Below are 11,448 nucleotides of genomic sequence, written 5' to 3' on the forward strand. Positions count from 1 at the left end.
AAAACCGGTCGCTATTATTGCGACTGTTCCACACACCCGTCGCTATTTTGTGCAACAGGTTAAACAAAAGCGACGGTCTTGTGTCCTACCGTCGCTACTATAGCGACAAATTTTCAAAAACTGTCGCTAAACTAAACAGACGACGGTTTTATTAAACACCGTCGCTTGTGTGAAGCGACGGTTTAATATTAAATAGTCGCTATATTAGCGACGAAAAAAAAACCGTAGCTATATTTAACGTCGGTTTAATTAAACCGTCGTTATCTTCAAAAATAGCAACGTTTTTAAAAAAACCGTCGTCACTTTTGGCGACGTTCAAAGTTAACCGTCGTCGATCTGAATCGGCGACGGTTTCTAAAATCTGTCGCTATTAGCGACTGATTTTGAAAATCCGTCGCTATTAGCAATGTGTCTATAAATTGTCGCGTCTTCAACTGATTTTCTTCACACCTCTCCTCTCCCTTCGCTCACATTTGCGAGCGATAAACAAGTCTTCTCTCGTGTACGATTTTTGCTTCTACTCAAGTAAGTTTTTTTGCAATTCAACTGTTAGTATGTATATAATAATTTTTTGGAAAACTTGTTATAAATCCTGGGAGGATGTTAAGACGACATCCCACACTCCCGGTAAGGGATACGACAAGTATAAAAGTCTATAAAGTTTTTAAACAAAATAAATTATGACACGTCATTATATAATGTGATATGATATACATATTTGTTTGAAAATGACTAATATTACATACAAGATTTAATTTGAAAAGTAAAATACATCGTACTTTTTATTTTGTAGGATAAAATGGATAACGATAGAAATTGGATGTATCGTCGGTTGGAGAATGGATTTGTAACGGCTGAATATTGTGTTGGTGTAGAGTCGTTTGTAGCATTTGCACTTAGTCATCCTGAGTGTTTATTAGATGGAAATATCCGTTGTCCTTGCAATCGAAAAAAATGTCAGAACCAAACATATTTAGATGAAGATACTGTGAAGGTACATCTCGGTCGTTATGGATTTGTACCGGATTATTACAACTGGTATTTTCATGGAGAGGATTATATTCCCCCGGTCTTTCCTAATTTTAATATGGAAGTTCCTTCGTCATCTAGGTCTCGTGTAGCACCACCAACTGCTCAAACTACAGCTCCGGAATTTTTGAATTTTCTTCAACAAAATGTTAACTTTGAAGAGAACCCAGAAAATGAGAATGTGAATTTTGGTGAAGAAAATCCAACAATAAATAATGTTCCTGAAGATCCTGAAAGTACAAACAGTTATATTAAATCATTGTATGAATGCATTAAATCAGCCGAAAAAGAAATTTGGGATGGAAATCCACACGGTCATACTGTGTTGTCTGTGCTCGCTCGGTTACTAAAGATGAAACATGAACACAACAAGTCCGAGCGCAATTACAATGACATGTGTCAACTTATGTCAGAGTTGTGTCCGTCTGATAACTTCGTCCCTGAGAGTTTTTACGCGACCAAAAAAATTATCAAAGATCTAGGGCTTCTAGTTGAAAAAATTGATGCATGCAACAATAATTGTATGATATACTGGGGTGTTGACGAGGGTTTAACAGAGTGTAAGATATGTGAACATTCTCGATACAAACGTAGTAGAAGTCGATCTCGAAATCCTCAGAAGAAGGGAACTCCGTACAAGATGATGTATTATTTTCCGATCACTCCACGTTTGCAAGGACTGTATGCTTCGAAAGCTACATCGTCACATATGCGTTGGCATAATGACCATCATTTCGACGGTGACACTATGACACACCCTTCTGATTGTGCAGCGTGGCGTCATTTTGACGCTTTGCATCCATCTTTTTCAGCAGAAATCCGAAATGTGAGATTAGGATTGTCAACAGATGGATTTCAACCTTTTGGACAAAGTGGGCAGCAGTATTCGTCATGGCCTATCATTGTTACTCCATATAATTTACCACCTTGGATGTGTATGAAAGACGAATACATGTTCTTGACTGTGATTGCACCTGGACCAAGTAACCCCAAAGATAAATTGGACGTATTCCTTCAGCCATTAGTCGCCGAACTACAATCCTTGTGGTCTAATGGTGTTCCCACGTACGATATCCACGCCCAACAAAATTTTGATATGCGTGCAGCTTTGATGTGGGCGATAAGTGATTTTCCCGCGTACGCAATGTTGTCTGGTTGGAGCACTTCCGGAAAACAAGCATGTCCCCACTGCATGTCTGATTCAGACGCCTTTACCTTGCCATGTAGTGGCAAGACATCATGGTTTGACAATCACCGGAAGTTTTTACCTGCAGATCATCCATTGCGTCGTAGTAGGACAATGTTTCTAAGAGGTAAACAAGTGTCACAGCCGGCTCCTATCTCTAAACCTGGGGACGAATTGCTGAATGAGTTGGACGAATTTGGTTTCAGACCTTCGTATGAGATGTACTCTGATATAATCAATAAGAAAATTTGTAGCTTGACTAGATGTGGTTGGAGAAGACGGAGTATTTTTTGGGAGCTGTCATATTGGAGTACGAACCTTATAAGACATAACTTGGATGTCATGCACATTGAGAAAAACGTCTTTGACAATGTCTTCAATAGGGTTTGTAATATACAAGGGCGTACGAAGGATAATGCCAAATCACGAGCTGATCTTGTTCGGATGGGTATTAGATCCGAGTTGCATCCATCTACAGCAGACGGGAAATTTCCGAAAGCAAATTACACACTTGACAAGGATGCTCGAAAAGTTCTTTTTAGATGGCTAAAAGAAGTTAGATTCTCTGATGGATATGTGTCTAAAATGGCGCGTTGCGTAGACATGAACAAGTTGAGGATGTTTGGAATGAAGAGTCATGACTGTCATGTATTCATGCAACGACTAATTCCTGTGGTATTTAAAGAGTTGTTACCACGAGATGTTTGGGAGGCTCTTACCGAGTTAAGTATATTCTTTGCAGACTTAACAGAGCGGAATGTTAAAATAAGTGATATGTTGCGTTTAAGCGAACAAATTCCCATCATAATGTGCAAGTTAGAAAAGATCTTCCCCCCAAGTTTTTTCGACTCGATGGAGCATTTGTGCATACACTTACCATATGAAGCACGCATCATGGGCCCTGTACAATTTAGGTGGATGTATCCCTTTGAAAGATATCTATGTACATTGAAAAACACGGTGCGTAACAAGGCACGAGTAGAGGGTTCCATATACAATGCATATTTGGTTAAGGAGGCTGCTATATTCTGTCAACATTACTTCAATGAATCGACGGCTAGCAGAAGGCGAAAAACTGGGGAAGCTCGTGAGAGCACATATGTTGACACTGATGACTCTGAACTTCTTTCAATATTCCGCAATCGTGGTAAGAAGATTGGAGCTGCAAAATCGCGATGGCTATCAAATGAAGAATATCATGCAATTTGACATATGTTTTGCACAATTGCAATGAAATAAAGCCATTTGTCAGGTATTATGTATATTTAATTCATTAATTTATATAATTACTCGTTTCAGAATTTAAATTGTATTCAATGTGTTGCAGCATGTACGAGAACAACGTACGTATGACATATCCAGATATGGATGACGCTTCAGTCGAGGCGTACATCCAAACCAATTTGTTTCAGTGGTTTCGTCAATATGTATGAATGCCAAAATTTTAATTCTGTGCACATATTTCAATGAACTTTTATATAATGTGATTTAAAGTTTCAAATTATTTTTTATCGTAGGCTACGACGCCGGATTCTCAAATTGAACAGCCAATTATAAAACAGGTTGCAGGAGGTCCTCTGATGAAAGTTAAGACTTACCGAGGTTATTGCATTAATGGATTTAACTTTCATACAGTGCATGACACTTCGTTCAAAGGTACAAACAACTCGGGGCTTCAAGTTAGTGGTCATATGAGTAATGGAAATGTCACTGAGTTTTATGGGCAACTTGAAGAAATAGTGGAAGTTGAATACCCAGGTCTACAAATGAGACAAGTTGTACTTTTCAAGTGTCGCTGGTTTCATACTCATCCTCGGTCGGGCACACGCGTACACAAAAAGTACAAAATTGTTGATATCAACCGAAAAAATAATCTGGGAGACTACGAACCATTTGTGTTTCCTACGCAAGCCTCGCAAGTTGTGTATCTGACTTATCCAACAACGAAGAGAGCAGAATCAGATTGGATGCATGTGAGTACTCTACGTAGGCGAGCTTATGTCAATGATGTTGAGCCAAATATTGAGCAGAATACTGATGCATTTCAAAACAACGAAAGTGGACCTCATGACATTTCAACTCAATTTCTTTTGACGTCTCAGAATTTAGTCGATGTAAATGTTATGTACGACAACGAAATTGATTTGAATAGTAGTGAAAGTGAAGCAGAAGATGTTCAATATTCGAGCGACGATGTTCGTGACATTGACGACGAAAGTGAATAAGGTTAAGTTTATTTTTTGACTTCTAATCTGAATAAAAATAAATTTGATTTTGTGTACATAATGAACAGATTGTTTGCATATCTATATTTCGTATGTACGTATATATATGACAGAGAAGCAACATGTTACTGCAGACCAGCGAAGGAAGCATTGAGATGAGGTCATTGTAACTTTTTTTTATATTTGTTTTGTATTTCAATTACTTAATTAAAATTCTAAATTATTGTTATAAAATTTTAGTTTGACGTCATAGTAACAACAAAACTAATTAACCGACACAAAATAAATCTAACTTTTATTGTAATTAAATTTATCGGATTTTATTTTGCACAACTTTTATTTATTTAATTTGAAATTTGTTCTTGTAAACATTAAAAATAATTTTTTTTTTTAAAAAAAAAGGAAACTCAGCGAAGGTTTTAATAAAACCGTCGCTGATAACATAAGTTTGCAAGAAACGTCGCCGATCTAGATCGGCGACGGTTCACACTCGTCGCTAAAGAGCGACGGTGATTAACGATACCGTCGCCGATCTAGATCGGCGGCGGTTTAGAGAAGACCGTCGCCGTCGGCGACATTTTTACCAAAATCTGTCGTAAAAGGCGACGACTTTTTTAAAAACCGTCGCTATAATTTCTATATATACCGAGGTTCGCACACATTTTTCTTCAGCGAGCTTCGCCGTTCTTCTCTGGTAGCGTCGACACGCTTTTTTTTTTGGGCTTGCAGTTTCGTTTTTTCTATTTGTACTAACATCTTTCCGTTTTCATTTTGTAGATTAGCTGCTTCGTTTCATCTTCCAACGTTACGTGGATCTGCATATCTTCAAACACGTCAGATTTTTAACGCGTGTTCTTTATTGAATGTTTCATCCTCCAACGTTACGTGAAATTTATGCATGTTATTTAGCAATTTTAGCGTAATATTATTACTATGTCATGCATGATTTTTTGTAGTTGTAACTTTAATTTTATGATAGAAGTGTAGATACTTATTTAATTTCTCGTTGTATAGTTTTTGATAATTTAATTTAATTAAATATAAATATTTAAGCACTTGTAGTCTTCAAGGTATAACACATGAAATAGAAGTTGGATGTATCGTAGTGTGGAAAATATGTTCTTAAGTGGTGAATTTTGTGTTGGTGTTGACATATTTATAATAACAAAATTTTTGTTTTTGCAACTTACATAATATGTCTGGAGAACCGCCTCCTCCACCGCCTGATCACAGGCTTGAGCTTACTATGAGGGATGGGATGTAAGTAATTTTTTTTTTCATCGTAAAGTAATTGTTTAACAAAATTTCGTTCTACTTATTTAATATTTTTACGAAAACGATTACAATAACATGTATTCTTGGTTTTAGATTTGAGCAACATAATAACAGTGTCTCGAGATACATATTGAGACAGTTTGCAATGCAGACCTGTGATTCAGGCTGGTCGTGGAGGCATGTGACACCTGAGCAGCGGCAGTTTTACTGGGAGAGGTTTTGTGTAGGTCTTTATTAAAACAATCAATTTTTCCAATAACATGTTTAAATTTTTATTAACCTATTAAATTACTTAAATATTCCATATTGCAGTTGAGGTATAGATGGGCAGCGGATATTGATACTCAGGTACGAGACCTGTGGTTACGTAACACTGCCCTCCTATACCGTTGGACCATTTATCGTTGGAGGAGCAGGGGCCAGCCTCCACAGACGGTCACGCCTGAGAGATGGGCTGCTTGGACTGCTGCTTGGCAGCAACAGGATTGGCAGGACAGAGCTGCCAAGAACAAGGCGAACAGGAACAGCGAGCTTGCAGGGGTAGGTACAGGGACGTCGAAGCACATTGTAGGTGCGAAGACATACAGCGCTCACGGACATGATCTGGTATTTCTTCTAGTTTAATAGTTTTCAATTGTACTTTAACATATATATATATATATATATATATATATATATATATATATATATATATTTGTTTACACTTTTAAATTATAATGTTTTACAATTATTAAATTTATTTCAGCGAGCACGATATGGCAGAGATCCTACGTCGTGGGAGCTGTACGTACACACACATCGACATGTAGACGGATCTTTCGTTGACACGCGATCCCGCCTGATCCACGTAAGTTTATTAAATTTCGTTATTCTCATTAACGTTTCACTAAAAATAATCCATTTTTATCAACATCACAGGAGAACATGGAGCGATCTATGGCTCAGTCACTAAGTTCCGCAGAGGATGGATCAGAGCCTGTTGTCCCCAGCCCACAGTCGGTAAACAGCATGTTCAAGACTGTGGTTGGGGGGAAGAAGAAGGGGAGGATGTATGGGTGTGGGTCCATGGCCAGCACCTTCTATCCCGATGAGATGGCTCCGGGTCGACGTGGTAGGTCATCGGATGTCGGTCCGTCGTCTGAGTCCCAGCGCGAGGCGGTCATGCGCCAGATTCTGGACTCATCGTTACGTCGTAACGATGAGCTTTGCGAGAGGGTGCGGGCTACAGAGGCGGAGAACGTCATGCTGAGAGATCGCATGACGTCACTAGAGGAGCATGTCCGACTCCTGGTTAGGCATGTCACAGGGAGCTACCACGCATACATCAGGTCGCACGCTGTCTAGACCAGGCACTTCTCACAGGGGTCGATCTCGTGGGGCAGCAGTTGGTTCTTCATCCCGTATTCACAGATTTTCACAGAGTTATATTCCTCCGACGCAAGGGTACGGGGACGAGGACGAGGATGAGGACGAGCAGGACGGCGACGACTACGACGACGACGATACTCAGTCACCGTCACCGTAGTGGCGTTTGTTTAAATTTTTTTGATGAATATTTGTATCAAACACTAGTTTGGAAATGTTATTTACTAATATGATTATATTTTTCAAATTTGTTGTCAATTTTTTTAGTAATTATACAGTACAATTGTTTTAATATATTTTTATTTTTAAAAAAAAACGGAATGGTGATTAGCGACGGAACAATTCTAACCGTCGCTGAAATTAGCGACGGTTTTTGAAAATACTGTCGCTATAAATGGCGACGGTTGTGAAAATACCGTCTCAAATTAAAGCGACTGTTTTTAATTAACAGTCGCTATTTGAAGCGACGGTAAATTCAACAACGTCGCTATATTTAGCGACGGTTATAAGCATAATCGTCGCTAAATATAGCGACGTTGTTGAAATTACCGTCGCTACAATTAGCGTTGGTGTTATTTTGACCGTCGCTATACTGGAGACGGACTTCATCCTACAGACGGTCGCCAAATTGTCACGGTTATTGTGTCGCGTCGCTTGGGTGAGGCGACGACCCAAAAGGTCACGGGTCAACGGCACGTCGCTAGAACCGTCGCTTTGACCAAGTCGCGACGGTTTTAGCGACGGATAAACCCGTCGCAAATCGCTTTGGTTTTTTGTAGTGATTGGACTTACAGAGCGTGGCACTGCTGGAATATTTACGATAAAATATAATATTTTGATATAAAAAATAATAATTTTTAATAAATAATTCAAATAAAAAATTTATCTCACAAAATTGATTCGTGAGACGTTCGCATGAATTTTTGTTATAATAAATAAAATAAGCTTTTGTTGCAATTTTGCTCTCATTGTTTTCTTCTTACATGTCTACAATTTATCCTTCACATAAAATAATTTTTTGTAGAAAAGTGAAAAATAAGCACAGAATTCAAGTAATCTGAGATTTTTTTTAACATCCTTTTAAAATTAAATAAAAAAAACATATTAAAATAAATTGTTATCATAATGCAGATACGAGCTTCAATATGTTGAATATATATATCAAATCTATAGTTATATGTTTGATAAGAAATTAAAATAAGGATACTTAATTATTCAAATACAACTATATAAATAATTATTATCTTTTGTAATATAAATTGAACGATTTTAATCCATAAAATGGTATTCACTTTTTTTTTGGAATTAAGCTGTGGACCATAGCTGAGTTATTTCATTTTTGTTATTGAAAATTAAATTAAATTTACTTAATATTAGGACGGGTTCAAATGCAAACAATTTATCTAACAAAGTGATTGTTTATCATAAATATTTTTAAAGATAACATATTTTAATTCAATTTTTTAAAAAGTAATAAATTATGAATTTTAAAATACATAAAATTGAAAAAAATTGTGACTATAATTTTTTTTTTAATCTTAAACATTTATACGTGAAAAGCACTTTGCCTTCTCTTTTCCGAATTATTTATTTATTTATTTATTTATCCTCTTTATAAAAAAAATCATAATTATTAAAATAGTGGGGGAAAAAACTATTAAAACAAATAAAAAAAATTGGAAATATAGCACTTTTAATTCAAACTTTCAAATTATAAGGAGTTTTCTCTCTCGAGCTTTGATTTGTTGTTGTTGGTTATTGCACGTACATACAGTTTTACAGATTGTCTCGACTCTCGAGAAGAGCTGTCGATATATATGTCCACAAAATGCAATCCAAACGGCGACCATACATGGATAAAGTCAACCCATTTTTTTCTTTCCAATTCTTAGTTAATGTTTGCTGCTGCTTCTTCTTTGTCTGTGGATGATTAAGGGAAGGGAGATTAAACTTTCAGAGAAAATTGAGTAACTAAGGAAGCATAATCAAGGGTGAGATTTGTATGCGTTTGTTTGTTTGTTTTTTTTTAGTAATTTGTCATGTGTTTGAAGAGTTTAATGATGTGCTGCTGGTTATGTTCATGCTGTTAGAGAGGATATTTTTTTTTTTATTTTTGTTACTTTCTTTTGTGTTTTGTAATCTGTTTGTTAGTTCTGTTCTGATACTGAAAATGGCTTGTAATTTTTGCTGTAATTGTTATTAAGTTTTATACAAAAGTGAATCTTTTCGATCCGAATCTTGATATTCTTTATCTTTGAACTTGGTCCGATGAAGGGTGTGTAGCGACGCTCAACAATCGGCTCAAAGGATTGCATCTTAGTTTTGTATAACTTCGTCTCATCTTCTATTTTTTTAGATCATATTCAGATTTTGCATCGCAATTATGCAGATCGAGCTTTGAGTTGCAGTGAAAATATTTTTAGTTGTCTAAAAAATGTCAAGATCAAGGTAGTTATCAGAATCAAGATTCTCCTTCTATGCAGTGTGTTGTTGGCTTTCCACTTAGTTGATGCATAGTATCATGCAACAGGTTAACAGAAATGCCTCAGAGGCAATCGCCCCGAGGCCCACCTCATCTCAAGACTTCAAGCTCTGATACCGGGTACCTGCATCGGCCTAGGACTGAAAAGAGTCTAAAAATTCCAGAGGGTCGATCCCCTCGTGGTGTCCAATCTGATCCGGCAAACAAAATGAAACTAGGGACACGCATTGCAGAGTTGGAATCTCAACTTGGTCAAGCACAGAATGAGCTCAAGAATCTGAAGGACCAGTTGGCTTCTGCAGAGTCTGGTAAAAAAGTGGCTCTAGATAAACCAGAGATGAAATCCAAGAAACAACAAAAGGTTCCCGAGCCAGAAGAAATTCTGAAAAAGCCCTTTGGTGACATGGAAACACAAATGCTGAAAGACATCATCAGTGCAACGATTGAAAAGCCAGAGGATGTTCGCAAGGAAACCTATGTTTTTGAAGTTGCTATGGAAACCAAGACAACTTCAGAACCTGAAAATCCTTCATTTGATGAGTTGAATTCTAAGAATGATGAGGTGACTCTATTGAAGAACAAATTATCTGAGAAGAGCCAAGAATTGGACATTCTTCATCAAGAAAATAAGAGCTTAAGAAATGAGCTTAATGAGAAGTCACTTAAAATATCTTCATCTCAATCTGAAAGAGATGAGCTGATATTGAGGTTGAATAAGGCTGATCAAGAACTTGAAAACACTAAAGCCAGTGCTTTTCAGATGAATGAGAAGCTAGAAGCTACCGAAAAAGCAAGGGAGGAGTTAGAAAACGAGATGAAGATGCTACGTGTGCAAACCGAGCAATGGAGAAAAGCAGCCGATGCTGCAGCGTCAGTCCTAGCAGGGGGAACCAAGATAACTGGAAGAAGGATTCCCGAGAGATGTGGATCGATGGATAAACATTATGGAAGCACGTTCCTACAAGTCGTTCATGCTGATTCTCCAGGACAAAACGAGGACGATTCTGATGATGTTTTTGGAAGTGGGAAGAGGAAAGGTTCTGGTATTAAAATCTTGGGAGAGCTGTGGAAAAAGAAGGGCCTGAAGTAGTAGTAGTAGTACGGCCTCGAAGCCTTGCTCATTGATGAAATTCTTGCTCATGCTTTGTCCTTAGTTTCATTGTATTTTGGCTTAAAAGTCTAATGTTCCTCCATCTCTCTGGACAGGCATTGGCATTGATCTTAAACTGACTAAGATAATTCTCGAATTTTGTGCTTTTGCCGTGACCTTGTACAGACACAAAGCCCACGAACAAGTAAGTGGATCGGCATCTGTTCTCTCTCAAAACTGAAAATTCTATCAGATTTTGCTTAATAAAGTATTTTCTCAAGTAATGAGTTGTGTGACTGTCCCGTTTTTAACATTTAGAATAACCAGACTTCAACTAATTAGGATTAAGTTAACATTTGTATTTGGACGAAGTCTACGAGTAAGTAAATAAATACCCCATAAATTGCCAATAATTGTCACGGGTCGTTTGGTCTAATGGCACCAAATATCCCAAAAATGAGACACTAACATCACATGTTCTAAAAATGAGCTAGATCTCGAGTTCGAATCGCCATAAATACCCATCACTAATATCTTAATACATGTTTAGTCTTCATTTGAATACTAAATATAGGTTAGTAACAACTATGATATACGAGTCGAGCTTGAGCTAGATTTGACATTAATTTGTAACACATACACAAAAATTGCAACTTTAAAAGGAAAAGCAAAGAAAATTCTTAGAACAAAAGGGTTCATATCTTATTTTAAATAACCTTAATTTGTAATACATACACAAAAATTGCAAGTTTAAAAGGAAAAACAAAGAAAATTCTTAGAACAAAAAGGTTCGTAT

At 37.0% G+C, this 11,448-nt stretch overlaps 3 protein-coding genes across 7 annotated transcripts; all 3 read left to right on the plus strand.

The window, feature by feature from the left end:
* The first annotated feature begins 799 nt into the window (after window positions 1–799).
* On the plus strand, window positions 800–3,424 carry LOC140838096 (uncharacterized). Its single transcript, XM_073204181.1, has one exon. The coding sequence runs from the start codon at window positions 800–802 to the stop codon at window positions 3,422–3,424; it is 2,625 nt and encodes an 874-aa protein (XP_073060282.1).
* A 1,733-nt stretch (window positions 3,425–5,157) lies between these two features.
* Window positions 5,158–7,560, plus strand: LOC140837705 (uncharacterized). The gene is made up of 5 exons (XM_073203820.1): window positions 5,158–5,700; window positions 5,809–5,938; window positions 6,028–6,321; window positions 6,461–6,562; window positions 6,634–7,560. The coding sequence occupies exons 1-5, from the start codon at window positions 5,636–5,638 to the stop codon at window positions 7,057–7,059; spliced, it is 1,017 nt and encodes a 338-aa protein (XP_073059921.1). The 5' UTR covers window positions 5,158–5,635; the 3' UTR covers window positions 7,060–7,560.
* Window positions 7,561–8,822: 1,262 nt separating this feature from the next.
* Window positions 8,823–10,917, plus strand: LOC140838526 (interactor of constitutive active ROPs 4-like). Of its 5 annotated transcripts, none has more exons than XM_073204894.1 (3): window positions 8,828–9,080; window positions 9,476–9,528; window positions 9,611–10,917. In XM_073204894.1, exons 2-3 carry the CDS (start codon window positions 9,515–9,517, stop codon window positions 10,650–10,652), a joined length of 1,056 nt encoding a protein of 351 aa, XP_073060995.1. In that variant the 5' UTR covers window positions 8,828–9,080; window positions 9,476–9,514; the 3' UTR covers window positions 10,653–10,917. The 5 variants fall into 5 exon arrangements, with proteins under 5 accessions (XP_073060997.1, XP_073060995.1, XP_073060992.1 ...); XM_073204891.1 differs by having other exon boundaries at window positions 8,828–9,071; window positions 9,355–9,528; XM_073204893.1 differs by having other exon boundaries at window positions 8,828–9,071; window positions 9,437–9,528.
* The last annotated feature ends 531 nt before the right edge of the window (window positions 10,918–11,448 follow it).

This window comes from Primulina eburnea, chromosome 8, assembly GCF_022965805.1.
Source record: "Primulina eburnea isolate SZY01 chromosome 8, ASM2296580v1, whole genome shotgun sequence".
NCBI classification, from domain to species: Eukaryota; Viridiplantae; Streptophyta; class Magnoliopsida; order Lamiales; family Gesneriaceae; genus Primulina; species Primulina eburnea.